General features: G+C 47.1%; 1 protein-coding gene across 1 annotated transcript in view; it reads left to right on the top strand.

Annotated features, from left to right (window-relative positions):
- The window catches only part of LOC116359677 (activating signal cointegrator 1-like), a 52,429-nt gene extending 26,030 nt beyond the window's left edge, over window positions 1–26,399 (top strand). Inside the window, exons 11-12 of the mRNA XM_031812947.1 lie at window positions 12,801–12,903; window positions 26,029–26,399. Coding sequence (XP_031668807.1) covers window positions 12,801–12,903; window positions 26,029–26,192 — 267 coding nt within the window. The 3' untranslated portion in view covers window positions 26,193–26,399. The remainder of the gene's footprint in view (window positions 1–12,800; window positions 12,904–26,028) is intronic.
- Window positions 26,400–27,291: the final 892 nt, after the last annotated feature.

Raw genomic sequence — 27,291 nt, 5'->3', positions numbered from 1 at the left:
TTGTCTTTCCCCATCTTCTCCTTTATCAGCCCCCGGAACATATTGTCTTTCCCCGTCTTCTCCTTTATCAGCCCCCGGAACATATTGTCTTTCCCCGTCTTCTCCTTTATCAGCCCCCGGAACATATTGTCTTTCCCCGTCTTCTCCTTTATCAGCCCCCGGAACATATTGTCTTTCCCCGTCTTCTCCTTTATCAGCCCCCGGAACATATTGTCTTTCCCCGTCTTCTCCTTTATCAGCCCCCGGAACATATTGTCTTTCCCCGTCTTCTCCTTTATCAGCACCCGGAACATATCGTCTTTCCCCGTCTTCTCCTTTATCAGCCCCCGGAACATATCGTCTTTCCCTGTCTTCTCCTTTATCAGCCCCCGGAACATATCGTCTTTCCCTGTCTTCTCCTTTATCAGCCCCCGGAACATATTTTCTTTCCCTGTCTTCTCCTTTATCAGCCCCCGGAATATATTGTCTTTCCCTGTCTTCTCCTTTATCAGCCCCCGGAATATATTGTCTTTCCCTGTCTTCTCCTTTATCAGCCCCCGGAACATATTGTCTTTCCCTGTCTTCTCTTTTATCAGCCCCCGGAACATATTGTCTTTCCCTGTCTTCTCCTTTATCAGCCCCCGGAACATATTGTCTTTCACTGTCTTCTCCTTTATCAGCCCCCGGAACATACTGTCTCTCCCTGTCTTCTCCTTTATCAGCCCCCAGAAATATTGTCTCTCCCTGTCTTCTCCTTTATCAGCCCCCGGAAAATATTGTTTTTCCTGTCGCGGCTGTGAAGGTGGATGTGGCTGTTAAGAATTAAATTTCACTAGGAACAGGCTTCATTATCTTTTGTATGTGTGTCTCCACGTGCGTGGGCGCGTGAGGGAGAGGCTTTGAACACTCACCCCAATTTGTAGCCACACGCACACACACACACACACACACACACACACACACACACACACACACACACACACACACACACACACACACACACCTCCCTCCATTCTGTTTCCATGCTAGGCAGTTTGCCATGGCAGAGAGAGGTCAGACAACATGTGATTCTGCAGTGGTGGTGTGGAATGCATTCAGCCCCAGTCCCCAGGCTCTGAATGACAACCAGCCAACCCAGCCCAGCCAGCCCAGCCCAGGCCAGCCAGCCTAGCCAGCCAGCCTAGCCAGCCAACCCAGCCAGCCAGCCAGCCAGCCAGCCAACCCAGCCCCTCCCAGCCCAGCCAACCCAGCCAGCCAGCCAGCCAGGCAGACCAGCCAGCCAGCCAACCCACCCAGCCAGCCAGGCAGACCAGCCAGCCAGCCAGGCAGCCCAGCCAGGCAGCCCAGCCAGCCAGCCAGGCAGCCCAGCCAGCCAGCCAGGCAGCCCAGCCAGCCACAGGTCTACAACACCAGGAACAATACATATGTCCATCTGCTGGACTAAAGTGGTTGCACTACTTATAGTTTCACTAGCGTTTTCAGAACCACTAAATTACACGCCTTTCAGTTTCAGGGAGGAAAGTCAGTTAGTGTTTGGTCATATGCCCAGTTCTGTTCGGTTTTTGTTTGTTAGTGCGCTGAACCAGACTAATAGTCATTGATGGATTTTGCTCACTGTGTCCTTCCTACTTAGGATATCCAAAACCGTCACATCAAATGAGTTGTCTTTGATGTTTTAAAAGCTCAGTCTTAGAATGCTGAAGACTATTATACACAATAAAAGAGAAGTAATTGAATTCCAAGATAGATTATGGATTTGGATGTTCAACAGGTTCAAAGAAACTAATTAGGTCCACTGACAGTCAGTACATTCGTTGCCTTTTGATTCTGAGTATAGTCCAATTGTGATGGAAGCTGAACTATCACTTTGTCATTCTACTTGACTGGTAACATATTACAATGGTAAAAGCAATTAGAACCTTTTGATTCATCTTACCAAAGTATCATATCTTTAGTTATTTTATTCTGTATACTCATCGCTGTAAGGATTTTAGTCCACTGTTTACTCAGCTGTTGAAGAAATGCCTGGACTAATAGCTTTCTGAGTTTTTAGGATATCATTGTTACAAAAATCTAACACCTCCATTTAATTTAACACCACAATCTCTGTGCCTTCCCAGAAATCAATGTTCCCTTTCTCTCTAATAAGCTTCAAAGAAGCAGAGAGACAGTTGCCATTGTTTTCAGTTTCCACGTCTGGTGTTCACAATGGATGCCCCAAAAATGTTTCCCTGTAAGGCCTACGTCTTTGTCAGTTTTCTGCTTGGAGTTGGGAAAGGAATGGTCCCTGACCCAGTCCAGAAACAACCCCTAGCCTCCACCAACTAGACACTTACTGTACATCTGAAAATAATTGGATAGATATAAGCAATATGGTAGTTGGGTCCACCTTGCCCTCTGATAAACTAAGTGCAACTTCCGCTATATAGCTAACACCCATCCAATCTTCTCAGATCATACACAAATGCATAATGCCTCTGCTAGGGGCTGTTTCTAGACTTGGCCTAATGCCTCTGTTAAGGGCTGTTTCTAGACTTGGCCAAATTGTGGTGTAGTCGGCAAGTGTTTGGCATGGTCTGGAGGACGTCCATCTTTCTTGCTGGGACAGTGGAGGATTAAGGTAGGTATGCTTATGTGGAGGTGCTGCCATTGCAGAATGTTGAAATGATAAAAAATAGCCGCCATGCCTGGAGCTTTTTGAGCTGGTATATTGTATTCACTGGTAGGCTGGTCCTGTCGCCCAGGCTGGTCCTGTCGCCCAGGCTGGTCCTGTCGCCCAGGCTGGTCCTGTCGCCCAGGCTGGTCCTGTCGCCCAGGCTGGTCCTGTCGCCCAGGCTGGTAGGCTGGTCCTGTCGCCCAGGCTGGTAGGCTGGTCCTGTCGCCCAGGCTGGTAGGCTGGTCCTGTCACCCAGGCTGGTCCTGTCACCCAGGCTGGTCCTGTCACCCAGGCTGGTAGGCTGGTCCTGTCACCCAGGCTGGTCCTGTCACCCAGACTGGTCCTGTCACCCAGGCTGGTAGACTGGTCCTGTCACCCAGACTAGTCCTGTCACCCAGGCTGGTAGACTGGTCCTGTCACCCAGACTAGTCCTGTCACCCAGGCTGGTAGACTGGTCCTGTCACCCAGACTAGTCCTGTCACCCAGGCTGGTAGGCTGGTCCTGTCACCCAGGCTGGTCATGTCACCCAGGCTGGTCCTGTCACCCAGACTGCTGCTTGTTCCCGTGTCACAGGATCAGGCCCCCAGTCTTACATCTGTCTGACATTTAGCTCCTTTGTTTGTGTCAGCGTTCCGTGGGTGCGTCACGACATCATTTCAGCTCAGAGGACAGGGCTAGACAGGCTGTGTGTGTGTGTGTGTGTGTGTGTGTGTATGTGTGTGTGTGTGTGTGTATACACGTGAGGTGTGTGTGTGTTTTGGCACATGGCGGTGCGCGCGCACACGTGTCTCTGTATATATAATGTCCATGTGTGTGTGTAATGGAGCAGGAGGCATCACCTTGTCAGACCTCCAGCTAAGCAGCATCACCGCTACAGGCATCTGTCTTCATGAGGGAGGGAGCGAGGGAGGGAGGGAACTGGCTGGCTGTACCGCTGCTGCAGGGTCAAGAGATTACAAACTCAATTGTGCTCCTCAGGCGAAGGTTTGTCTGCTCAGCAACTTCCTCCCGGTGACAGATGAGAGCGAGGGAGGGAAAAGGAGGAGAGGATGCCCCGCTGCCTCGTCCTCCTCCAGTCATCCTCCTCTCTCGCCCTGTGTGTGTCACAATCTGAGGCTTGATGACCAGACAGCCTCTCCTGTGTACCACCTCCACTCCAAAATAGCTTCTCCTGTACCACCTCCACTCCATTACAGCTTATCCTGTACCACCTCCATTCCAACACAGCTTCTCCTGTACCACCTCCACTCCAACAGACCTTCTCCTGTACCACCTCCACTCCATTACAGCTTCTCCTGTACCATCTCCACTCCAACACAGCTTCTCCTGTAACACCTCCACTCCAATACAGCTTCTCCTGTACCACCTCCATTCCAACACAGCTGCTCCTGTACCACCTCCACTCCAAAACAGCTGCTCCTGTACCACCTCCACTCCAAAACAGCTGCTCCTGTACCACCTCTACTCCAACACAGCTGCTCCTGTACCACCTCCACTCCAACACAGCTTCTCCTGTACCACCTCCACTCCAACACAGCTTCTCCTGTACCACCTCCACTCCAACACAGCTTCTCCTGTACCACCTCCACTCCAACACAGCTTCTCCTGTACCACCTCCACTCCAATAACAGCTGCTCCTGTACCACCTCCACTCCAACACAGCTTCTCCTGTACCACCTCCACTCCAACACAGCTTCTCCTGTACCACCTCCACTCCAATAACAGCCTGTGGGAAGAGCTCTGTCAAACCAAGAGGCTCTATGTAACCTGGACACTTCGTATATTTTTTTTCTCTTTTTCCATTTTCACATGTATAGATTCACATCTTTTCTTTCATCTGTGAGCTAGCAGCCAGGACAGAGAGACCGAGAGCCAACCACTTCCCACAGGGGCTGAGTGAACACAGATGGGGGACTCTTTTCCTTTGGCCCACTATCAAAGCTAACACTCACCTCAGGAGAGAGACGTGTTCATAAACTCCCTCTCTATCTCCATTTCCCTATTATCAAATCAAAATGTAGCCATGAAATGGTTTGTTAGCTGACTGAAATCCAATCCATTTCGCTGACAGTATTGCCACTAAAGGAGGTGGATTTGTGATGGGGATAAAGGGAGATTGTGGAGGAAAATAACAAGTTTTAATGCTCAAGATTCCCTGGAGTTCTTTGAAGTCTGGTTTTGAAAGCAGACATGGTAATTGTCCCTGGGGGAATTCACGTGTGTGTGAAGTTGGGTAAAGCCGTGTGCTAGGTAAAGAGGTTGTCTAATGCAGTGCACATGTACAATAGTATGCCCACTAACACAAATGTACATTCAACACATGTACAATACTCTGCCCACTAACACATCAAATGTACATTCAACACATGTACAATACTCTGCCCACTAACACATCAAATGTACATTCAACACATGTACAATAGTCTGCCCACTAACACATCAAATGTACATTCAACACATGTACAATACTCTGCCCACTAACACATCAAATGTACATTCAACACATGTACAATACTCTGCCCACTAACACATCAAATGTACATTCAACACATGTACAATACTCTGCCCACTAACACATCAAATGTATTGTCTTTGATGTTTTAAAAGCTATGACATTCAACACATGTACAATAACTTTTTGTCCAAGTGCTATCTGGTAACTTTTTGTCCAATTGCTATTTGGTAACTTTTTGTCCAATTGCTATTTGGTAACTTTTTGTCCAAGTGCTATTTGGTAACTTTTTGTCCAATTGCTATTTGGTAACTTTTTGTCCAATTGCTATTTGGTAACTTTTTGTCCAATTGCTATTTGGTAACTTTTTGTCCAATTGCTATTTGGTAACTTTTAGCCCAAGTGCTATTTGGTAACTTTCTGTCCAAGTGCTATTTGGTAACTTTTTGTCCAAGTGCTATTTGGTAACTTTTTGTCCAAGTGCTATTTGGTAACTTTCTGTCCAAGTGCTATTTGGTAACTTTTTGTCCAAGTGCTATTTGGTAACTTTTTGTCCAAGTGCTATCTGGTAACTTTTTGTCCAAGTGCTATTTGGTAACTTTTTGTCCAAGTGCTATTTAGATGTTTGGTATAGGTTTACAGAGACACGTTTCTCAAGTGCATCATCGTTATTCTCTAAATAGTCAAAAGAAGAGATGTTGAATTTACAAATATTCGACACATAGTAGGTTAAACACGGTATTTTCCTTCTCTGTCAGAACCTAGTAGACTTCAGACAGAGAGGTAACTGTAGGCTTATACTGTAGATCAGACCCAATGCCAGGAGCGTTCCAACAGTGGGAAAAGTTGTTGAGTCTAAAAACACTGTGGGTGTTGTGAGGCCGTCCTGTTTTCTTGCCGTTCGAGGCCCACCACAGGAGGTGAAGTCATAAACAGGGCTGGAAAAATGGGACTTCGCTATGCGAGGCAACTGGTGTAAATCTTCCTGTGCAAACACATGACTTCATTACACCTGTCATCACTAAAGCTAAATTGCTAATGTGTCTCTTGCTAGCTCTTCACTGAGGCTCTCTGCGATTTGAATCGTCATGTTTGTGGAGCCCTGAGGTAAAATAAATAAACCATGATGCTCCGACCCACTTGTCAAACTACAGGAGCTTTAGAGTCCCTGTGCAGTCAAAAAATAAATGAAATGTTCTTGTGTTTTATATAGTTGTCCACACGGAGTTGGGATATTACTGTAACATTTTGAAAATGATGATAATGTGTTTTTAGTGTCAGCGGTTTGAAAAGACCGCCTAAAATGTCAGCCTGTTTATGTGGGCTGACATCACCAGGCAGTAAATAAGTTAATAGACCAATACGAGAGTTCCAGACCTCTCTGCCAATAACAGCTAGTTTTCACTTTCCCCTCCCCTCTCAAAACACTGACAGACAGTTCGAGATAAATTATTGCTTGAGCAATCTTTGCGAAGAAGTTATTTCTGCTTCCTTTTGACCATTTTAATTGAAAACGATCACAGTAAGGTACTTCATTGTTACCCAGAATTGATTTGATATTGAGATAAAAACGACTCCATTGGACCTTTTTACAGCTTTAATCTTTCATTAAAACAATAACAAAGTGGTTCTGTTAAAAAGCTGAGGGATGGGCCTGGAGAAATGTAACATTGGAGAAGCAAACATTAGAGTTCATATGTTGGGTTCTGATGGGGTGTGACAGTTGAACTAAGCTCATGAGACATAAGTTATGTTCTTAAAAACAATTGTATAAAATGTGTATATAGCATTAATGTATAAGTCAAAAAATGTATGTCGTAACTAATGATTTTACATTTTACATTTCAGTTTATCAAACACTCTTATCCACAGCGACTGACAGTTAGGGCATTCATTTTAAGATAGCTAGGTGAGACAACCACATCACAGTCATAGTACAAAGTACATTTGTCGTAAATAAAGAGATTATCAGCAAAGTCTGAGCTAGTAGGATAAGTAAGTGCAATGTTGTTGTTGTTTTTTTTGGGGGGGGGGGGTGGGGGGGGTAAGACTGAGATGTGTTATTTAAGATACTGAAGAGGGAGGGTTTCAGATGTTTTCAGAAGATTGGCTAGGAGGCTGCTGTCCTAGCATCAGGGGGAAACTGGTTCCACCAATGGGGTGCCAGGACAGAGAAGACCTTTGATTGGGCTGAACGGGAGCTGTTTCAGTTCAGCAGTTAAAGAGGACAATGTTAGCTTTCATTATCAATTGTGTCATAGATACAACTCAAAACCAAGTCTTGCGTGCGCTAGCTAGCTACTCCATTTATGTTAGCGTTAACAGTCAGTCTGCCAGGAGAGACTATGTAATAAGTCCATTTATAATTATCCACATAAAACAGTCTTTGTTCTTCAGATAAACTTAAATCAACACCAGAGGTCCCAGTATGGCTATATTGGAAAGAAAAGTCCTCATGTTTAGCCTGGGTATGTAGCTGTGTTTTAGCAGTCGAGCGGACTGACACAATGGAATAATTGAACGACCCTCCTTGCCGGCTCAGAGCTCCTAATAAACAGACATGTCTTTCCTCGGCTTGAGGATATTAATAATGTACAAAATGAGTCCGTGTTGGACACTCTTAGATAATTAATGTGCACTCTCCTACTTGACACCGGTTGATTCTGTGGCTGAAGGACAGTCTGTAATACAGCAGTTTCATATTGATGTGGATTACTTTCTCATAATGTTCTTGTGGTGAAAGTTGTGGCAATGAAGATGTTCAGCCATTCAACATAAATGTGTTGTTATGCTACTGAAGGAGTGTTGTCAGCTTCTTGGCAATTTCAGACTTGTTTGGGTGCTTCCTGTTACTAAAGCAAATGGTTTATAAAGATGGAATCCTTAAGGTGGTCAGTCACTTTGTTCTTCAGGATGTCTGCCTTCTACATATACTTACCTTTACTAGTTTTTCCACCGCTCCTTGACTTTGTAATTTGTTCAGAAACATTAAATGTAACACATTTTAAAAGATTTCCTAGGAGCAGTCCGAATAAACGGCTACAAAGCTACAATCAGCTGGATGAGAATGAATGGGTGGAACAAGAATGACTATATTGAAGCTCAGTGATCTGAAAAGTCACCCTCCACCACTATCATTTCTTTTAGCTTGAAGTGGGTTTACAGTGACGACACAGGTCACATGACCCATCAACGGGACTCAGACCAGTGCTTCTGTTTCTTTACTCTCAGTGTGAAACCAGCCTTGACAAAGCCTTAGTATTTTGGTTTTTCACTCACTCTCTCTTTTTTTTTCTGTCTTTGTCTCTCTCTGTTTCTCTCTTTCTATCTTTCTCTTCTGATTTCTCTGCCTCTTCTCTCTGTCTCTATCCATCTCTGTCTCTCCCTCTCTTCCCACCCTCCCTCTTTTTCCCACCCTTTGTTAAAAGCCTCCTCCACAGCTCCCTGCTCCTGTGGCTCAGTAGCTCCCTGCCAATGAAGGCCTTTTTATTGGGCTGAGATTGAGTGCAGCCAAGCGGGGCCCGACCAGGCAGGGCCAAAGCCACAGCCACACAGGCCCATTACCACCACCGCTGCCGCGCAGCGCCTGGCCTCAGAGAGAGAGAGAGAGAGAGAGAGAGAGAGGAGATTGCTTGTCTCTGCCTCCCCTAATTGCCGACAGCAGCTGAAAAGGACCAGGGAGAGTGAGAGGGGGGGAGGCAGAGCAAACAGTATTGGCTTGTTCACCAGTCATAGACCAGCAGCATGGACTCATACAGCTTATAGGGCTCTTGCTGTTCTGTTGGAAGCCCAGAGCTGTGTTTTTCTGTAGTTTTGGGCCGTGCAGGGTGGAGTTCACCCTACTTGTTGATCTGATGTCACGTTAGCAGTTTACCTACTTGTGATTGAGGTTTGTGTTTGACGAGGGTGAACTGCTCCTAGATCTGTGCCGAGGGCCAAATTCCAGCCTTTGGGGGCCTTGGTGCACTTTCTCTGCCCCTTGAATGATCCTGTAATATCCTCCTCACCTAGCCAACATCCCCGTCCTGCAGAGTATGTCTCTGGTCTCCAATGGACTCTGTGAATTTCATATTATTACAGGCGCTTATTGTTGCAGCCCGCTGGCAATATCCCAGCAAATTGAAAAGAATGGGCCGTTTATTAACTTGGCTGAGGCGGATGGCGAGGCTGCAAGCCATTTTTTTCCTTTCCTTTTCCCCCACTGTGTTTATAGGGGGTTGTTTTCATTCAAGAGCCTCTCTTTTCTGAAATGTCTGTACTGTAGGGAAGGTGGCTAACCCACCACTCACCACCTGGGAAACTATTATTAAAGAGCTGCAGTACGTTGAGCCGCGGAATCCTTAGTAGACTGAAGACTCTCAAAGAAGAGCTGTCTAGTTAACTGTGTCCTCTCCTTGAACACCCAGAAACACTTTTTTAATGAGGGTATCGTTGCAAAACTAAAAGAAGGTGCCTGTAACATTGCTGAGAGAGTTGCCATTGTCAGTGAAACCATAGCAACATTGGCAGCAGTCAAACCTGCCGGTGCCCGCTTGCTAACGATTTGGAAATTCTCCAAACTTTTGGAAGAGTTGCACATTTTGGACACATCTTCCCAGTGTTTGTGACTGTGAGAGAATTAGCACGAAACTAGCAATTGAACACTTGAGCCAGTTTGAGGTCCAATCTGCCCTCATATTTTCATCAAGACTAAGACATTTGCATGATTCGAGACAGAAGATTTCGAGAACCTAGACTCAAAACTCAATCGTTTTTTTTAATATACTTTCTTTGTTGGGATGCAGTTTAATTTAAAACATTAGGGCAAACTGTACAAATGTGGCTCTTAATTAAAAATGTTAAGCTTTTAATGATGTCAAACCTTCAGTGTGTACGAGGCCTACGTTATCAGAGAGGTTTTGGAATATGGAACAATTAAGGTTTTTATGGAGTCAGAGTTGTATCCCTTTGTTAGCGTGTGTATCTTGACCTCATTAGATCATGCCTGATGCATTTGGAGTGTTTGAGTGAGCCACTGCTACGGCCCAATGTTTCATGCCTTTTTGATTAGCATGGTATGGAAACAATTAGACTCGGGGAGGGGAGGCAAAGCCAGCTCGATTCGACAGCTTTAAAAGCTAATTGGCTAATGGAGGATGAAAGAGCGGGCGACCGGCTTCGTTTTTGACATGAGCTCACTCAGACGCTGGATTCAGCTACTCTCAATTCATCTGGATTTAGACGGACCACCACAACCACCATTTTGTTTTCCTTTCAAAACCTGGAAAAATACTACTACTACCATCTCAAAGCTGAATGTGCTTACACACTCCCAAGTTAGCTTTAAGTGAGAATATTCAAGCACGCATCACAGCAGGCGAAAACACATGTAAGGGAAGCGTTTGACGTCTTCTGTAATGGACTGGCTGCACCGGTCTTATAAATACACCTCCTCCATACCCAAGTGGAACAAGGAGGCCTCTCTTCCTACAGACTGACGTTCATAATTGCCGTAGTGGGATGCTTGCTTTAGGATATGGGCTATTTCCCCTGACTGAGATGATAGAGGAGGGATAGCTATACAGTATGATATAGGACTTCCATCTTTTCTGTGGACAACCCCTGTGTTCGCTAACCCCCGTAACCACTCGGAATGTTGCAAAATTGGTGAGAGATTTATGGCGCTACTCTCCCACTTTAGCAGAGAAGCACTCAAAGGTTGAACCTCACACTTCGCTACCGGAGTGTCATTCAGAGCCGGTCTGCAAAACACCATCACCACTAGTGTGTTTCTATCGGGTTCTACAACAAGCCGCCACTGTGGAATCCCTGTTGAGCTTCAGAGGGTGTTCAATGATGTTTCATCACATGTGGTTATTATGGTCAGTTCAGCGTTGACTGGGAAGTGTAATAAGCAGCCCCATCACCTCTCCCAGTTTGTCAGGAACGACACAAACTGTCTGTCTTGTCGATTCTCCTAAAAGCCCTGGATTAGTCACAACCTTCAGGGCTGCTCTTAAGAGAGACAGAGGGGGTGTAGAGGAAAGAAGCGAGCCGTCATGAAAAGCCGCCGCTTCCTGATTTCGCAGAGATGCAATCACGGCACTATCTGATAGACGTGCTGGAGGAAATTGGATGAGCTGAGAGCTGCTCCACCTGGACAGATTGGAAAGATGACTCCTTTGTCATGAAAGTGTCAGTCAATTCCCCCTACTGTCAACTGAACAACCAATCAGAGGGAGGGAGAGATGTTTCTTCTTTCCAGGGCTCCATGCTTTGCAGTGGGAGTGTTAATTGTACTGTCTGGAGCAGCTAGGACCTGAAAGAGATGTCATATTGTGTAAATAATAAAGCTGTCACAGTAGAGAGATGATTACAGCTGGAATAACAAGCTACAACATGATGATACCAATTTGATAACACTTCATTTTAAGGGTCCATAGTAAACCATTTGTAAGGCATTTACAGTTTGCTCACCATTTACAAATCATTACTCCCACATGTGTAAATGTTAGTAAGCTAGTTATTCAGACATGAATATATATTTCCTTTAACATCCTGTGTTGTGTGCTTGTTTTTGATTTTGACCAGGTACTGCTGGAATGGCTACCAATAACATGGCCTTCGTTTTGTGAGAAATTACACTGGTCACTCAAAACATTTCTGAAGTATTTAAAAAATATTAGTAGGACTCAATTTAGATTAGGGACTGCAAAAATAATTGACTAATGATTTAGTAAATGGTTTAATAATGTGGGAGTAATGATTAATACATGGTGAACACACAATTTATAAATGCCTTCTAAATGGTTTATTATGGAACCTTATAATGAAGTGTTACCAATTATTTAATTTCCCCCACATCCAGCCCCTCTCTTTTTTTCTACCACTATGTCTTTATAAAATCATGTTTTGTAGAACAGATGAAGATGTATGTAGAATGATGATGATGTTTGTAGAACTGATGAAGATGTATGTAGAATGATGATGATGTATGTAGAACAGATGAAGATGTATGTAGAATGATGATGTATGTAGAATGATGATGATGTATGTAGAATGATGATGTATGTAGAACAGATGAAGATGTATGTAGAATGATGATGATGTATGTAGAATGATGATGATGTATGTAGAACAGATGAAGATGTATGTAGAATGATGATGTCATGTTGCGTAACCCCTCTGATGATTGTGGTGTCTCAGTGTCGTGTTTGTTTCATAATGTCATGACAAGTTATAAGGTGTTACGCCACCCTTTCCACAGGGATGTAGAGATTCCATGTAAACATGCTTCAATTAAAAACCCTTTATTCCAGGTTATATTGCTTTCATGTCTATGGTATTACTCTGATAATAACAGGTTCTATCTACCCTTTCATGTCTATGGTATTACTCTGATAATAACAGGTTCTATCTACCCTTTCATGTCTATGGTATTACTCTGATAATAACAGGTTCTATCTACCCTTTCATGTCTATGGTATTACTCTGATAATAACAGGTTCTATCTACCCTTTCATGTCTATGGTATTACTCTGATAATAACAGGTTCTATCTACCCTTTCATGTCTATGGTATTACTCTGATAGTAACAGGTTCTATCTACCTGTAGGTTCTCTGTCCTTCCTGACCAGGATGTATCAGTCTAACAGCAATGAAGGTTCCCTGTGTCACCACTCCTGTCTGTCCTTAGGAAAAGCAGTGCTCTGACTGTTTCTGTGTTTCCTGCAGTTTCCTCAGACCTGCGAGGAGTCTGGCTCTCCGTTCGTCTTCGTCTGCACCAACCCTCAGGAGCTGCTGGTGAAATTCCCCATGAAAGGGAAACATAAGATCTGTAAGTGCTGCGTCTTTCTGTGTCACAGAGTAGATCCCAACAAGTCTGGTTGAGCTTTCTGTGTCGCAGAGTAGATCCCAACAAGTCTGGTTGAGCTTTCTGTGTCGCAGAGTAGATCCCAACAAGTCTGGTTGAGCTTTCTGTGTCGCAGAGTAGATCCCAACAAGTCTGGTTGAGCTTTCTGTGTCACAGAGTAGATCCCAACGAGTCTGGTTGAGCTTTCTGTGTCACAGAGTAGATCCCAATGAGTCTGGTAGAGCTTTCTGTGTCAGAGTAGATCCCAATGAGTCTGGTAGAGCTTTCTGTGTCACAGAGTAGATCCCAACAAGTCTGGTTGAGCTTTCTGTGTCGCAGAGTAGATCCCAACAAGTCTGGTTGAGCTTTCTGTGTCGCAGAGTATCCCAACGAGTCTGGTAGAGCTTTCTGTGTCACCGAGTAGATCCCAACGAGTCTGGTTGAGCTTTCTGTGTCGCAGAGTAGTAGATCCCAACAAGTTTGGTTGAGCTTTCTGTGTCGCAGAGTAGATACCAACGAGTTTGGTTGAGCTTTCTGTGTCGCAGAGTAGTAGATCCCAACGAGTTTGGTTGAGCTTTCTGTGTCGCAGAGTAGTAGATCCCAACGAGTTTGGTTGAGCTTTCTGTGTCGCAGAGTAGATCCCAACGAGTTTGGTTGAGCTTTCTGTGTCGCAGAGTAGTAGATCCCAACGAGTTTGGTTGAGCTTTCTGTGTCGCAGAGTAGTAGATCCCAACGAGTTTGGTTGAGCTTTCTGTGTCGCAGAGTAGTAGATCCCAACGAGTTTGGTTGAGCTTTCTGTGTCGCAGAGTAGTAGATCCCAACGAGTTTGGTTGAGCTTTCTGTGTCGCAGAGTAGTAGATCCCAACGAGTTTGGTTGAGCTTTCTGTGTCACAGAGTAGATACCAACGAGTTTGGTTGAGCTTTCTGTGTCGCAGAGTAGATACCAACGAGTTTGGTTGAGCTTTCTGTGTCGCAGAGTAGTAGATCCCAACGAGTTTGGTTGAGCTTTCTCTGTCGCAGAGTAGTAGATCCCAACGAGTATGGTTGAGCTTTCTGTGTCGCAGAGTAGATACCAACGAGTTTGATTGAGCTTTCTGTGTCGCAGAGTAGATCCCAACGGGTCTGGTTGAGCTTTCTGTGTCGCAGAGTAGTAAATCCCAACGAGTTTGGTTGAGCTTTCTGTGTCGCAGAGTAGTAAATCCCAACGAGTTTGGTTGAGCTTTCTGTGTCGCAGAGTAGTAGATCCCAACGAGTTTGGTTGAGCTTTCTGTGTCGCAGAGTAGTAGATCCCAACGAGTTTGGTTGAGCTTTCTGTGTCGCAGAGTAGTAGATCCCGACGGGTTTGGTTGAGCTTTCTGTGATGGAACAAAATTCTCACACAAGCGCTGCATGTACACACACACACACACACACACACACACGCACACGCACACACTGTATACACACAAACAAACAGGTCTTGTGCAAAAATTAACATGTTTTGCAAAATATTTTTTTAAATATTAATGCGCTCACAAAGTCTCTCAAAGAGCAATCTGTAAAGACAAGATGTTGATGTCCGGTTGCCCAGGGGATGTGGGAGACTGTAGCTACTGTAGTGTCAGTGTTGTTAATGTATGGTGTGATTTCTAATAGGTCAGAGCACATTCCCCCGCTGTAGCTGGGGATGTACCTGCAAGCTCTTTTGTTCATTTTTGACAAACTCCTGAGACATGAAGGGTTGTTTATGTCCCCCTCTCCCGTCTCCGGTCCTTTAAGATGGATGGCGGGTCTTTGGGAGATTCAAGGTAAAAGACTAGCACTGCCCTTGATCAGTAGAGGAGGATTTCAGTTGTATTGTGAAGGGGTGAATTCAAGCAACAGCCCAGAGGGTTAAGGTGCTTGTGCTCATAAAAAACAACAATAGATATATCATCTGAGGAAACCATTTAGTCATAATTCTGTATTTGCTAACTGGTTCCACTCCCATTGATTTGCACGGAGTTATGCTAATGCTAAGCTGTGAGCTAACTGCGCTAACCCAAATCTTAGATCCCTGACGTTGAGTCCATATACCACTAAGTCTAGGCATCCATTCTAAACAGTAACATGTATATTTTGAATGCACTATCCCTTTAATACATTGAATAATGCCTTATTACCTTTATATTGAGTGTAACCTGTAAGATATCCAACTAGTCCCCAGACAGTTAATTTCTAGCACACTATCGGACCTGTCATCTCCTCTTTATATCCAGCTAGTATTTCACCCTCTATTACTCTGCAGCCTCTGAAGGCTCAGAACCATCTCCAGGGAGACCACCTGTGAACCCCACACAAGTACTAGGGGGGTTGGTGTCTGTGTGTTTCTGTGAGTCAAAAGGGGGGAACCTGCTGTTAGAAGCTGGCTGAGTATTTAGAGGGTTAGCTGCTGGAGCCAAGCAGACATTCTGTATCTATTCACAGTGTCTCTCTCTGTCACTCTCAGTTTCTGTGTCTCTCTCACTCGCTCTCTCAATTCAATTTAATTACATTTCAATTCTCTGTCTCTCTCCCTCTCTCAATTTAATTCAATTTCAATTATCTTTCTCTCTCTCTCTCTGTCACTCTTTCTTTCTTTCTTGTCTTCCGCCTGGGTTGCCTCCCTAACACACAGGGTCAGGGGGCTACTGCCGCCACTCTTGTTCAGGGAGGCCCAGTGGGACTGTTCTTCAGCCCTCCACTGTGTTAGACGGAAAGGACCTCTTCTCTTGTCCAGCTAGCTGCCTCAGACCTGACGGGGCAGCAGAGCGGTAGAAGGATTAGCCAGGAAAGGACCTCTTCTCTTGTCCAGCTAGCTGCCTCAGACCTGACAGGGCAGCAGAGCGGTGGAAGGATTAGACAGGAAAGGACCTCTTCTCTTGTCCAGCTAGCTGCCTCAGACCTGACAGGGCAGCAGAGCGGTGGAAGGATTAGCCAGGAAAGGACCTCTTCTCTTGTCCAGCTAGCTGCCTCAGACCTGACAGGGCAGCAGAGATTAGACAGGAAAGGACCTCTTCTCTTGTCCAGCTAGCTGCCTCAGACCTGACAGGGCAGCAGAGCGGTGGAAGGATTAGCCAGGAAAGGACCTCTTCTCTTGTCCAGCTAGCTGCCTCAGACCTGACGGGGCAGCAGAGCGGTAGAAGGATTAGCCAGGAAAGGACCTCTTCTCTTGTCCAGCTAGCTGCCTCAGACCTGACAGGGCAGCAGAGCGGTGGAAGGATTAGACAGGAAAGGACCTCTTCTCTTGTCCAGCTAGCTGCCTCAGACCTGACGGGGCAGCAGAGCGGTGGAAGGATTAGACAGGAAAGGACCTCTTCTCTTGTCCAGCTAGTTGCCTCAGACCTGACAGGGCAGCAGAGATTAGACAGGAAAGGACCTCTTCTCTTGTCCAGCTAGCTGCCTCAGACCTGACAGGGCAGCAGAGCGGTGGAAGGATTAGACAGGAAAGGACCTCTTCTCTTGTCCAGCTAGCTGCCTCAGACCTGACAGGGCAGCAGAGCGGTGGAAGGATTAGCCAGGAAAGGACCTCTTCTCTTGTCCAGCTAGTTGCCTCAGACCTGACAGGGCAGCAGAGATTAGACAGGAAAGGACCTCTTCTCTTGTCCAGCTAGCTGCCTCAGACCTGACAGGGCAGCAGAGCGGTGGAAGGATTAGACAGGAAAGGACCTCTTCTCTTGTCCAGCTAGCTGCCTCAGACCTGACAGGGCAGCAGAGCGGTGGAAGGATTAGCCAGGAAAGGACCTCTTCTCTTGTCCAGCTAGCTGCCTCAGACCTGACAGGGCAGCAGAGCGGTGGAAGGATTACCCAGGAAAGTACCTCTTCTCTTGTCCAGCTAGCTGCCTCAGACCTGACAGGGCAGCAGAGCGGTGGAAGGATTAGCCAGGAAAGGACCTCTTCTCTTGTCCAGCTAGCTGCCTCAGACCTGACAGGGCAGCAGAGATTAGACAGGAAAGGACCTCTTCTCTTGTCCAGCTAGCTGCCTCAGACCTGACAGGACAGCAGAGCGGTAGAAGGATTAGCCAGGAAAGGACCTCTTCTCTTGTCCAGCTAGCTGCCTCAGGCCTGACAGGGCAGCAGAGCGGTGGAAGGATTAGCCAGGAAAGGACCTCTTCTCTTGTCCAGCTAGCTGCCTCAGACCTGACAGGGCAGCAGAGCGGTGGAAGGATTAGCCAGGAAAGGACCTCTTCTCTTGTCCAGCTAGCTACCTCAGACCTGACAGGGCAGCAGAGCGGTGGAAGGATTAGCCAGGAAAGGACCTCTTCTCTTGTCCAGCTAGCTGCCTCAGACCTGACAGGGCAGCAGAGATTAGACAGGAAAGGACCTCTTCTCTTGTCCAGCTAGCTGCCTCAGACCTGACAGGACAGCAGAGCGGTAGAAGGATTAGCCAGGAAAGGACCTCTTCTCTTGTCCAGCTAGCTGCCTCAGGCCTGACAGGGCAGCAGAGCGGTGGAAGGATTAGCCAGGAAAGGACCTCTTCTCTTGTCCAGCTAGCTGCCTCAGACCTGACAGGGCAGCAGAGCGGTGGAAGGATTAGCCAGGAAAGGACCTCTTCTCTTGTCCAGCTAGCTGCCTCAGACCTGACAGGGCAGCAGAGCGGTGGAAGGATTAGCCAGGAAAGGACCTCTTCTCTTGTCCAGCTAGCTGCCTCAGACCTGACAGGGCAGCAGAGATTAGACAGGAAAGGACCTCTTCTCTTGTCCAGCTAGCTGCCTCAGACCTGACAGGACAGCAGAGCGGTAGAAGGATTAGCCAGGAAAGGACCTCTTCTCTTGTCCAGCTAGCTGCCTCAGGCCTGACAGGGCAGCAGAGCGGTGGAAGGATTAGCCAGGAAAGGACCTCTTCTCTTGTCCAGCTAGCTGCCTCAGACCTGACAGGGCAGCAGAGCGGTGGAAGGATTAGCCAGGAAAGGACCTCTTCTCTTGTCCAGCTAGCTGCCTCAGACCTGACAGGGCAGCAGAGCGGTGGAAGGATTAGCCAGGAAAGGACCTCTTCTCTTGTCCAGCTAGCTACCTCAGACCTGACAGGGCAGCAGAGCGGTGGAAGGATTAGCCAGGAAAGGACCTCTTCTCTTGTCCAGCTAGCTACCTCAGACCTGACAGGGCAGCAGAGCGGTGGAAGGATTAGACAGGAAAGGACCTCTTCTCTTGTCCAGCTAGCTGCCTCAGACCTGACAGGGCAGCAGAGCGGTGGAAGGATTAGCCAGGAAAGGACCTCTTCTCTTGTCCAGCTAGTTGCCTCAGACCTGACAGGGCAGCAGAGATTAGACAGGAAAGGACCTCTTCTCTTGTCCAGCTAGCTGCCTCAGACCTGACAGGGCAGCAGAGCGGTGGAAGGATTAGACAGGAAAGGACCTCTTCTCTTGTCCAGCTAGCTGCCTCAGACCTGACAGGGCAGCAGAGCGGTGGAAGGATTAGCCAGGAAAGGACCTCTTCTCTTGTCCAGCTAGCTGCCTCAGACCTGACAGGGCAGCAGAGCGGTGGAAGGATTAGCCAGGAAAGGACCTCTTCTCTTGTCCAGCTAGCTGCCTCAGACCTGACAGGGCAGCAGAGCGGTGGAAGGATTAGCCAGGAAAGGACCTCTTCTCTTGTCCAGCTAGCTGCCTCAGACCTGACAGGGCAGCAGAGATTAGACAGGAAAGGACCTCTTCTCTTGTCCAGCTAGCTGCCTCAGACCTGACAGGACAGCAGAGCGGTAGAAGGATTAGCCAGGAAAGGACCTCTTCTCTTGTCCAGCTAGCTGCCTCAGGCCTGACAGGGCAGCAGAGCGGTGGAAGGATTAGCCAGGAAAGGACCTCTTCTCTTGTCCAGCTAGCTGCCTCAGACCTGACAGGGCAGCAGAGCGGTGGAAGGATTAGCCAGGAAAGGACCTCTTCTCTTGTCCAGCTAGCTGCCTCAGACCTGACAGGGCAGCAGAGCGGTGGAAGGATTAGCCAGGAAAGGACCTCTTCTCTTGTCCAGCTAGCTACCTCAGACCTGACAGGGCAGCAGAGCGGTGGAAGGATTAGCCAGGAAAGGACCTCTTCTCTTGTCCAGCTAGCTACCTCAGACCTGACAGGGCAGCAGAGCGGTGGAAGGATTAGACAGGAAAGGACCTCTTCTCTTGTCCAGCTAGCTGCCTCAGACCTGACAGGGCAGCAGAGCGGTGGAAGGATTAGCCAGGAAAGGACCTCTTCTCTTGTCCAGCTAGCTGCCTCAGACCTGACAGGGCAGCAGAGCGGTGGAAGGATTAGCCAGGAAAGGACCTCTTCTCTTGTCCAGCTAGCTACCTCAGACCTGACAGGGCAGCAGAGCGGTGGAAGGATTAGCCAGGAAAGGACCTCTTCTCTTGTCCAGCTAGCTGCCTCAGACCTGACAGGGCAGCAGAGCGGTGGAAGGATTAGCCAGGAAAGGACCTCTTCTCTTGTCCAGCTAGCTGCCTCAGACCTGACAGGGCAGCAGAGATTAGACAGGAAAGGACCTCTTCTCTTGTCCAGCTAGCTGCCTCAGACCTGACAGGACAGCAGAGCGGTAGAAGGATTAGCCAGGAAAGGACCTCTTCTCTTGTCCAGCTAGCTGCCTCAGACCTGACAGGGCAGCAGAGCGGTGGAAGGATTAGCCAGGAAAGGACCTCTTCTCTTGTCCAGCTAGCTGCCTCAGACCTGACAGGGCAGCAGAGCGGTGGAAGGATTAGCCAGGAAAGGACCTCTTCTCTTGTCCAGCTAGCTACCTCAGACCTGACAGGGCAGCAGAGCGGTGGAAGGATTAGCCAGGAAAGGACCTCTTCTCTTGTCCAGCTAGCTGCCTCAGACCTGACAGGGCAGCAGAGCGGTGGAAGGATTAGCCAGAAAAGGACCTCTTCTCTTGTCCAGCTAGCTGCCTCAGACCTGACAGGGCAGCAGAGCGGTGGAAGGATTAGCCAGGAAAGGACCTCTTCTCTTGTCCAGCTAGCTGCCTCAGACCTGACAGGGCAGCAGAGATTAGACAGGAAAGGACCTCTTCTCTTGTCCAGCTAGCTGCCTCAGACCTGACAGGACAGCAGAGCGGTAGAAGGATTAGCCAGGAAAGGACCTCTTCTCTTGTCCAGCTAGCTGCCTCAGGCCTGACAGGGCAGCAGAGCGGTGGAAGGATTAGCCAGGAAAGGACCTCTTCTCTTGTCCAGCTAGCTGCCTCAGACCTGACAGGGCAGCAGAGCGGTGGAAGGATTAGCCAGGAAAGGACCTCTTCTCTTGTCCAGCTAGCTGCCTCAGACCTGACAGGGCAGCAGAGCGGTGGAAGGATTAGCCAGGAAAGGACCTCTTCTCTTGTCCAGCTAGCTACCTCAGACCTGACAGGGCAGCAGAGCGGTGGAAGGATTAGCCAGGAAAGGACCTCTTCTCTTGTCCAGCTAGCTACCTCAGACCTGACAGGGCAGCAGAGCGGTGGAAGGATTAGACAGGAAAGGACCTCTTCTCTTGTCCAGCTAGCTGCCTCAGACCTGACAGGGCAGCAGAGCGGTGGAAGGATTAGCCAGGAAAGGACCTCTTCTCTTGTCCAGCTAGCTGCCTCAGACCTGACAGGGCAGCAGAGCGGTGGAAGGATTAGCCAGGAAAGGACCTCTTCTCTTGTCCAGCTAGCTACCTCAGACCTGACAGGGCAGCAGAGCGGTGGAAGGATTAGCCAGGAAAGGACCTCTTCTCTTGTCCAGCTAGCTGCCTCAGACCTGACAGGGCAGCAGAGCGGTGGAAGGATTAGCCAGAAAAGGACCTCTTCTCTTGTCCAGCTAGCTGCCTCAGACCTGACAGGGCAGCAGAGCGGTGGAAGGATTAGCCAGGAAAGGACCTCTTCTCTTGTCCAGCTAGCTGCCTCAGACCTGACAGGGCAGCAGAGATTAGACAGGAAAGGACCTCTTCTCTTGTCCAGCTAGCTGCCTCAGACCTGACAGGACAGCAGAGCGGTAGAAGGATTAGCCAGGAAAGGACCTCTTCTCTTGTCCAGCTAGCTGCCTCAGGCCTGACAGGGCAGCAGAGCGGTGGAAGGATTAGCCAGGAAAGGACCTCTTCTCTTGTCCAGCTAGCTGCCTCAGACCTGACAGGGCAGCAGAGCGGTGGAAGGATTAGCCAGGAAAGGACCTCTTCTCTTGTCCAGCTAGCTGCCTCAGACCTGACAGGGCAGCAGAGCGGTGGAAGGATTAGCCAGGAAAGGACCTCTTCTCTTGTCCAGCTAGCTACCTCAGACCTGACAGGGCAGCAGAGCGGTGGAAGGATTAGCCAGGAAAGGACCTCTTCTCTTGTCCAGCTAGCTACCTCAGACCTGACAGGGCAGCAGAGCGGTGGAAGGATTAGCCAGGAAAGGACCTCTTCTCTTGTCCAGCTAGCTGCCTCAGACCTGAAAGGGCAGCAGAGCGGTGGAAGGATTAGCCAGAAAAGGACCTCTTCTCTTGTCCAGCTAGCTGCCTCAGACCTGACAGGGCAGCAGAGCGGTGGAAGGATTAGCCAGGAAAGGACCTCTTCTCTTGTCCAGCTAGCTGCCTCAGACCTGACAGGGCAGCAGAGCAGTGGAAGGATTAGCCAGGAAAGGACCTCTTCTCTTGTCCAGCTAGCTGCCTCAGACCTGACAGGGCAGCAGAGCGGTGGAAGGATTAGCCAGGAAAGGACCTCTTCTCTTGTCCAGCTAGCTGCCTCAGACCTGACAGGGCAGCAGAGCGGTGGAAGGATTAGTCAGTGTTGACACTTTACTTAAAGGTCTGCTGACTTAAAGGTCTGCTAGTAAACTGCTTATGAACGTTGACTTATTTAGAAACTATTTACTAATAAACTATTTACTATTAAACTATTCACTATTACATGATTTACTATTAAACAATTTTCTATTAAACAAATCAACTATTTAATATAGAAACCTATTTACCGTTAAACTATTCACTAATAGTTTACTATTATGACTAAACTATTTAGCTTTATAATGACTCCCTGTCCACCAAGCAGTATTGCATTCAATGCTGGTACCCATGGAGAGAGGAGAGGTGTTGTGGTAAATATGGGATATAGGAACCAAGAGAGATGGGTAATTAGACTGGTCATTAGGGAGAGACTGGTTGTTAAACTGGTCATTAGGGAGAGACTGGTTATTAGAGTGGTCATTAGGGAGAGACTGGTTATTAGAGTGGTCATTAGGGAGCGACTGGTTGTTAAACTGGTCAATAGGGAGAGACTGGTTATTAGAGTGGTCATTAGGGAGAGACTGGTTATTAGAGTGGTCATTAGGGAGAGACTGGTTATTAGAGTGGTCATTAGGGATAGACTGGTTATTAGAGTGGTCATTAGGGAGCGACTTGTTATTAGAGTGGTCATTAGGGAGAGACTGGTTATTAGACTGGTCATTAGGGAGAGACTGGTTATTAGACTGGTCATTAGGGAGAGACTGGAAATTACACTGGTCATTAGACTGGTTATTAGGGAGAGACTCGAAATGACCCTGGTCATTAGACTGGTTATTAGGGAGAGACTCGAAATTACCCTGGTCATTAGACTGGTCATTATGGAGAGACTGGTCATTATAGAGAGACTGGTCATTATGGGTCCTGCAGAGTAGTGACATTCAGAAGGGGAGAATGATGAGAATTCTTCATTGAGGTGTGGCTGGATGTTCAATGTAATGTACACTGGATAGAGCCCATTGTGGTGTGGGTGACTGCATGCGTGTGTGTGCATAGATCAATGTGTTTGTGTGTGTCTGTGTGTATGTTTACAAACTGGGGACTTTCCTCTGATTGTACCCATTCATCCACACACTGTAACGACCCCAGCCAACCACTTCTGTCGGAGCTGAAGGTCACCCCGGCTGTTTAGAGCTATCAAACAACCTGACAAGTGCCCCCCCCCCCTCTCTCTCTGTCTCTCTGTCTCTCTGTCTCTGTGTCTCTCTGTCTCTGTGTCATTTTTTCTCTCTCTCTCTTTCTTCCTCTCTCCCTCCCCTCTTTCCCTCTATTTCTCTCTCTCTATTTCTCCTCCCCTCTTTCTCTCTCTGTCTCACTCTCTCTCGTGAGATACTGCAGAGTGCTGATCCAGACCCTTCATCTGCTTGCTGGCTACTGCAAATGTTCCAGTCTCTCCAGTTACCAGCCTTTAGTGTCTAACTGATCTCCTTAAAGCGTGTGACCCAGTCATCCTGAACACCTCTCCGTTTCACTTGGTTTCATTAGGACACTATTCACTTAGCTTTATGTGCTTCGGATGACATGTGAGGTGAAAATCTGGTCTATTCTCTCTCTTCGCTCTCTCTCTTTCTTTCAAACACTCACACACACACACACACACACACACACACACACACACACACACACACACACACACACACATCATATAAGTAGGTACATCAGATTTCTCACAACACTTGCATTTGCCATGAAATGCATTTGGATACTTTACATGCCCGGGGAAGAAAAAGGAACCTGTTTATTTGTACATTGTGTCAGCGAGGTGTGAGTGAGTACCACAGACAACTGTCTCTGAGAGTACGCTTCCTTGTTTGCCCTGCGTTTACTGCCGTGTACACAAAGAGCCCCTTCCAGCTGTCTTGTCACAATCCCATTTGCATCCATGTTGGTGAATACATTGACAAGCACTGCAATATGTATGGCTGCTGTCCCCCAGGTTACACAGATATGGAAGTGGTTTGATAATCCCACTGAAGTGAAGTGGAGGGGGGGGGGGGGGGGGGGGGGGTTGCTCCAGTAACCATCCTACCTCACGGTAGGCTCTTTGTTTTACCACGTTGAAAACACAGTGCCATGGGATTGAAACAGAAAGCCAATTAGCTTAACCAGCGTCCAGCCTTTTCTCCGGAGGGGGTCCTTGCATTTTCTACCTCTTTTTACTCCTCCGCCGGGAGACTGAAGAGGTTAGCGAGAGAAGAAAGTCCTCTTCTTTTGGTTATTTATTTATTCATGGATTTATTTAATATTCATGATTTTTCCAGGACTATCTGGCTGCAGAGGGGAATTTACTGCTCTGGAGGCGACGGACTGGGAACGAAATCACGTTTTAGCTCCATTGAGCTTTGTGGATGAAGGGAAGGGAAAAAAGAGAGAGAGGGAGTGAGAGGAGGGTTTATGTGTTCTCCAGTAAATGGGAGGTAGGCCTGTAAGGTGACAGGCTGTGTTTATTACTGATCTGTCAGCCGGTTAATGGGTAGAGGAGAGTGGAGCAGAGCAGCTCATATAGAGGCCAGGCTGGAACTGCATGGCAGGCAGAGAGTGAGCTCTCAACAGTGGTCTGGATTCATAGTACCACTCTGGCAGACCCAGTCTTCAAGGTTGCTTCCACAGTCCCCAAAGAATAACATAACCCCATCGCTTTCTCTACATTCTCAACCGACATTCTCCCCCAGACTTTATTTTCAGTTTCCCCCTCTCCCTCATATAACAGGCAGAGAGAGCTCTTAACAATGGGCCTCAATGCTAGTAATACTAACAGAACCAATGATGGTACTACTAACAGAACCAATGATGGTACTACTAACAGAACCAATGATGGTACTACTAACAGAACCAATGATGGTACTACTAACAGAACCAATGATGGTACTACTAACAGAACCAATGATGGTACTACTAACAGAACCAATGATGGTACTACTAACAGAACCAATGATGGTACTACTAACAGAACCAATGATGGTACTACTAACAGAACCAATGATGGTAATACTAACAGAACCAATGATGGTACTACTAACAGAACCAATGATGGTACTACTAACAGAACCAATGATGGTACTACTAACAGAACCAATGATGGTACTACTAACAGAACCAATGATAGTACTACTAACAGAACCAATGATGGTACTACTCTAACAGAACCAATGATAGTACTACTAACAGAACCAATGATGGTACTACTCTAACAGAACCAATGATAGTACTACTAACAGAACCAATGATGGTACTACTAACAGAACCAATGATAGTACTACTAACAGAACCAATGGTGGTACTACTCTAACAGAACCAATTATAGTACTTCTAACAGAACCAATGATAGTACTACTAACAGAACCAATGATAGTACTACTAACAGAACCAATGATGGTACGTACTACTTACGTAACCCATGACGGTACTACTAACAGAACCAATGACGGTACTACTAACAGAACTCATGATGGTACTAGTCTAACAGAACCAATTGTAGTACCACTCTAACAGAACCAACGATAGTACTACTGAACAGAACAGAACCCGAGTCCAAGGCTGCTTTACAGTACATCCACCTCTCTCCCCTTCTGCTAAACCTTTCTGTGGTATTGATCGGGCTCAACGCTGTGTAGGCGGTGTGATTAATTTCCTTGATTAGGAAGAGATTACCCTGCTGTGGGGAGTTAGTGCTGGCCCTGCTAGAATTCATCGCACTTAGGCTGCTGCCTTGTTTTTGTTAATTTGTCAGGTCAGAAATCAAGGATCAATCGCTAGTTGATTTGCCTAGTTCAAGTAGCAATGGGGGGTGAGGATGTTATTACGGGCACTTTCAATCTGACTGGTCACAGTAGTTGACATTGAGTGGGCAGCGATTGGTCTCATTTGTTTACAGATTCTGTGTCTGATTGTGAAGAATTGTGTTGTTACTAGTAAAAGGACTGTGAAATGGGTTGTGTGACATGATCCACTTGGAATCGTGATTGCCGTATCGTAATCTATTTTCTGCCGTGGTATATTTTGTGAGCTTACAATACTTATCCCTATTATTTAATGCACCCACCTTTTTTAAAGCAATTCAATTCATGTATGAATTATTTATAGAGTTGTTTTGATTCATGCGTAGTGTGTCAATGTTCATGTACAAACTGCATGTTGTGTTATTTACAGCTGACTGTGTTGGCCACACTGTGTAGCTAAAGCATCAAAATCCAGACTTCACTAAACTGTTTACCCAACATGCTCATTCACCACATCTGCCAGAAAGATCAACATTACTCAAGTCCTTCATCAGCTTACTGTCTCCAACCTGCCTCTCCTGAATACAAAAAAAACATGTGGCTACTTGTGATTCTCACTCACTTAAAGCCTCTTCTCCATTTTGAGAAGACCGACGCAATAGCTATTGTTGTCATGGAGACCGCACAGTCCATGTTTAACGGGCTGTTTTTTTTACAGTCCAAGAGAAGACTATGCAAACAGTGAGCTGTGTTTGCCCTGTGTGGTTGAGCAGTGATCCAGGAACGCGCTCAGTCGACAGTTCCCCGGGACTCCAAACAGACCATGACTCCAGTCCTCATTATAACAGTGGGACGGACCAGCTGAGGACCGAACATAAATAATGCAGAGAGAACCAGAGTTCTGCTGACAAACCCTTCCCCCTTGACCACATGGTTGAACCCCTAGCCCTGGAGGGCATGGTAAAGACATCCCTTACGACACCATACCACACCGTTATGACACTCTATTCCTGTGACTGACATATTTTCTACCTCCTCTCCACGGGGCCCTATATGGGGTTTCCTATGGATGTGGGCACGGGCCCACAGCTTTGGCTCTGAAAAATAACCCACAGCAAAAAAATCTAATTCTTTATCTTAATTTGATCCTAATTTACTCCGACAGTCGCAATGAAAAGTGTGAGATGAAAGAGTTGAAATTCCAATGAAGAGGTAATGACCATGGCGAGTCGATAGTGATATTGGTCTTACTCTGCTGTGTGTTTTCCCCATCTCCCATCAGTATGTTTAGCTTGGTCTCTCTTAAAATGTAGACTGTTTCCTACTTTGTTACCAGAGGCTAGGGCCCTTGACTCACTGCCACCAGCCTCTGCCAAGACAGCCTTTTTAAGCTGTGATAAAAAATTTACGAGAGAGAGAGAGAATGCTATGGTGGAGAACAGAGGCCACATTCGGAGAGAAGCAGCTGCTCCCTGATAGCGGTTGGAAGGTCTCCTCAGTACTCGGCAGTGTTCTGCTCTCCCCATGCCCACCATGAATATTGCATTAGCCCACTACAGGGCCCCTTGTGTTTGCCCCCCAAGAGAGGAGAGTAGAGCAGCCATGGTACTGGAGCGTACGAGGAGTCAAGCCCACTCTCCCCCACACCGCCAGGCCCATCCACATTTAGCTTGCACAGGCAGACGCTCCAAACTCCAGACCAGCTTTCCATCAGCATAATCTCCCAGACTGACTCAGAGGACTCCTGTCTCATAATGTGTCAACCTCAATTATATTAATGTGCGCACCCGAGAAAAATGTCTGACATTTGCTGCCATTTACAGGACGAGTAACTGTTTTCTGGCTGGTGTTTTTTGCTCCAGTTGAGTCGTCTTAGAGGCCCTTTTGAAATAAACCACATATTGGCTCTGTGTTGACCCGTCTCCCACTGATTAGCTAAAGAAACAAAGCTTTGGTAAATAGCAGCACCGAGGCCACAATT

Source organism: Oncorhynchus kisutch, unplaced genomic scaffold, assembly GCF_002021735.2.
Source record: "Oncorhynchus kisutch isolate 150728-3 unplaced genomic scaffold, Okis_V2 Okis03b-Okis08b_hom, whole genome shotgun sequence".
NCBI lineage: Eukaryota > Metazoa > Chordata > Actinopteri > Salmoniformes > Salmonidae > Oncorhynchus > Oncorhynchus kisutch.
This window is presented reverse-complemented; position numbering and strand designations above follow the sequence as displayed.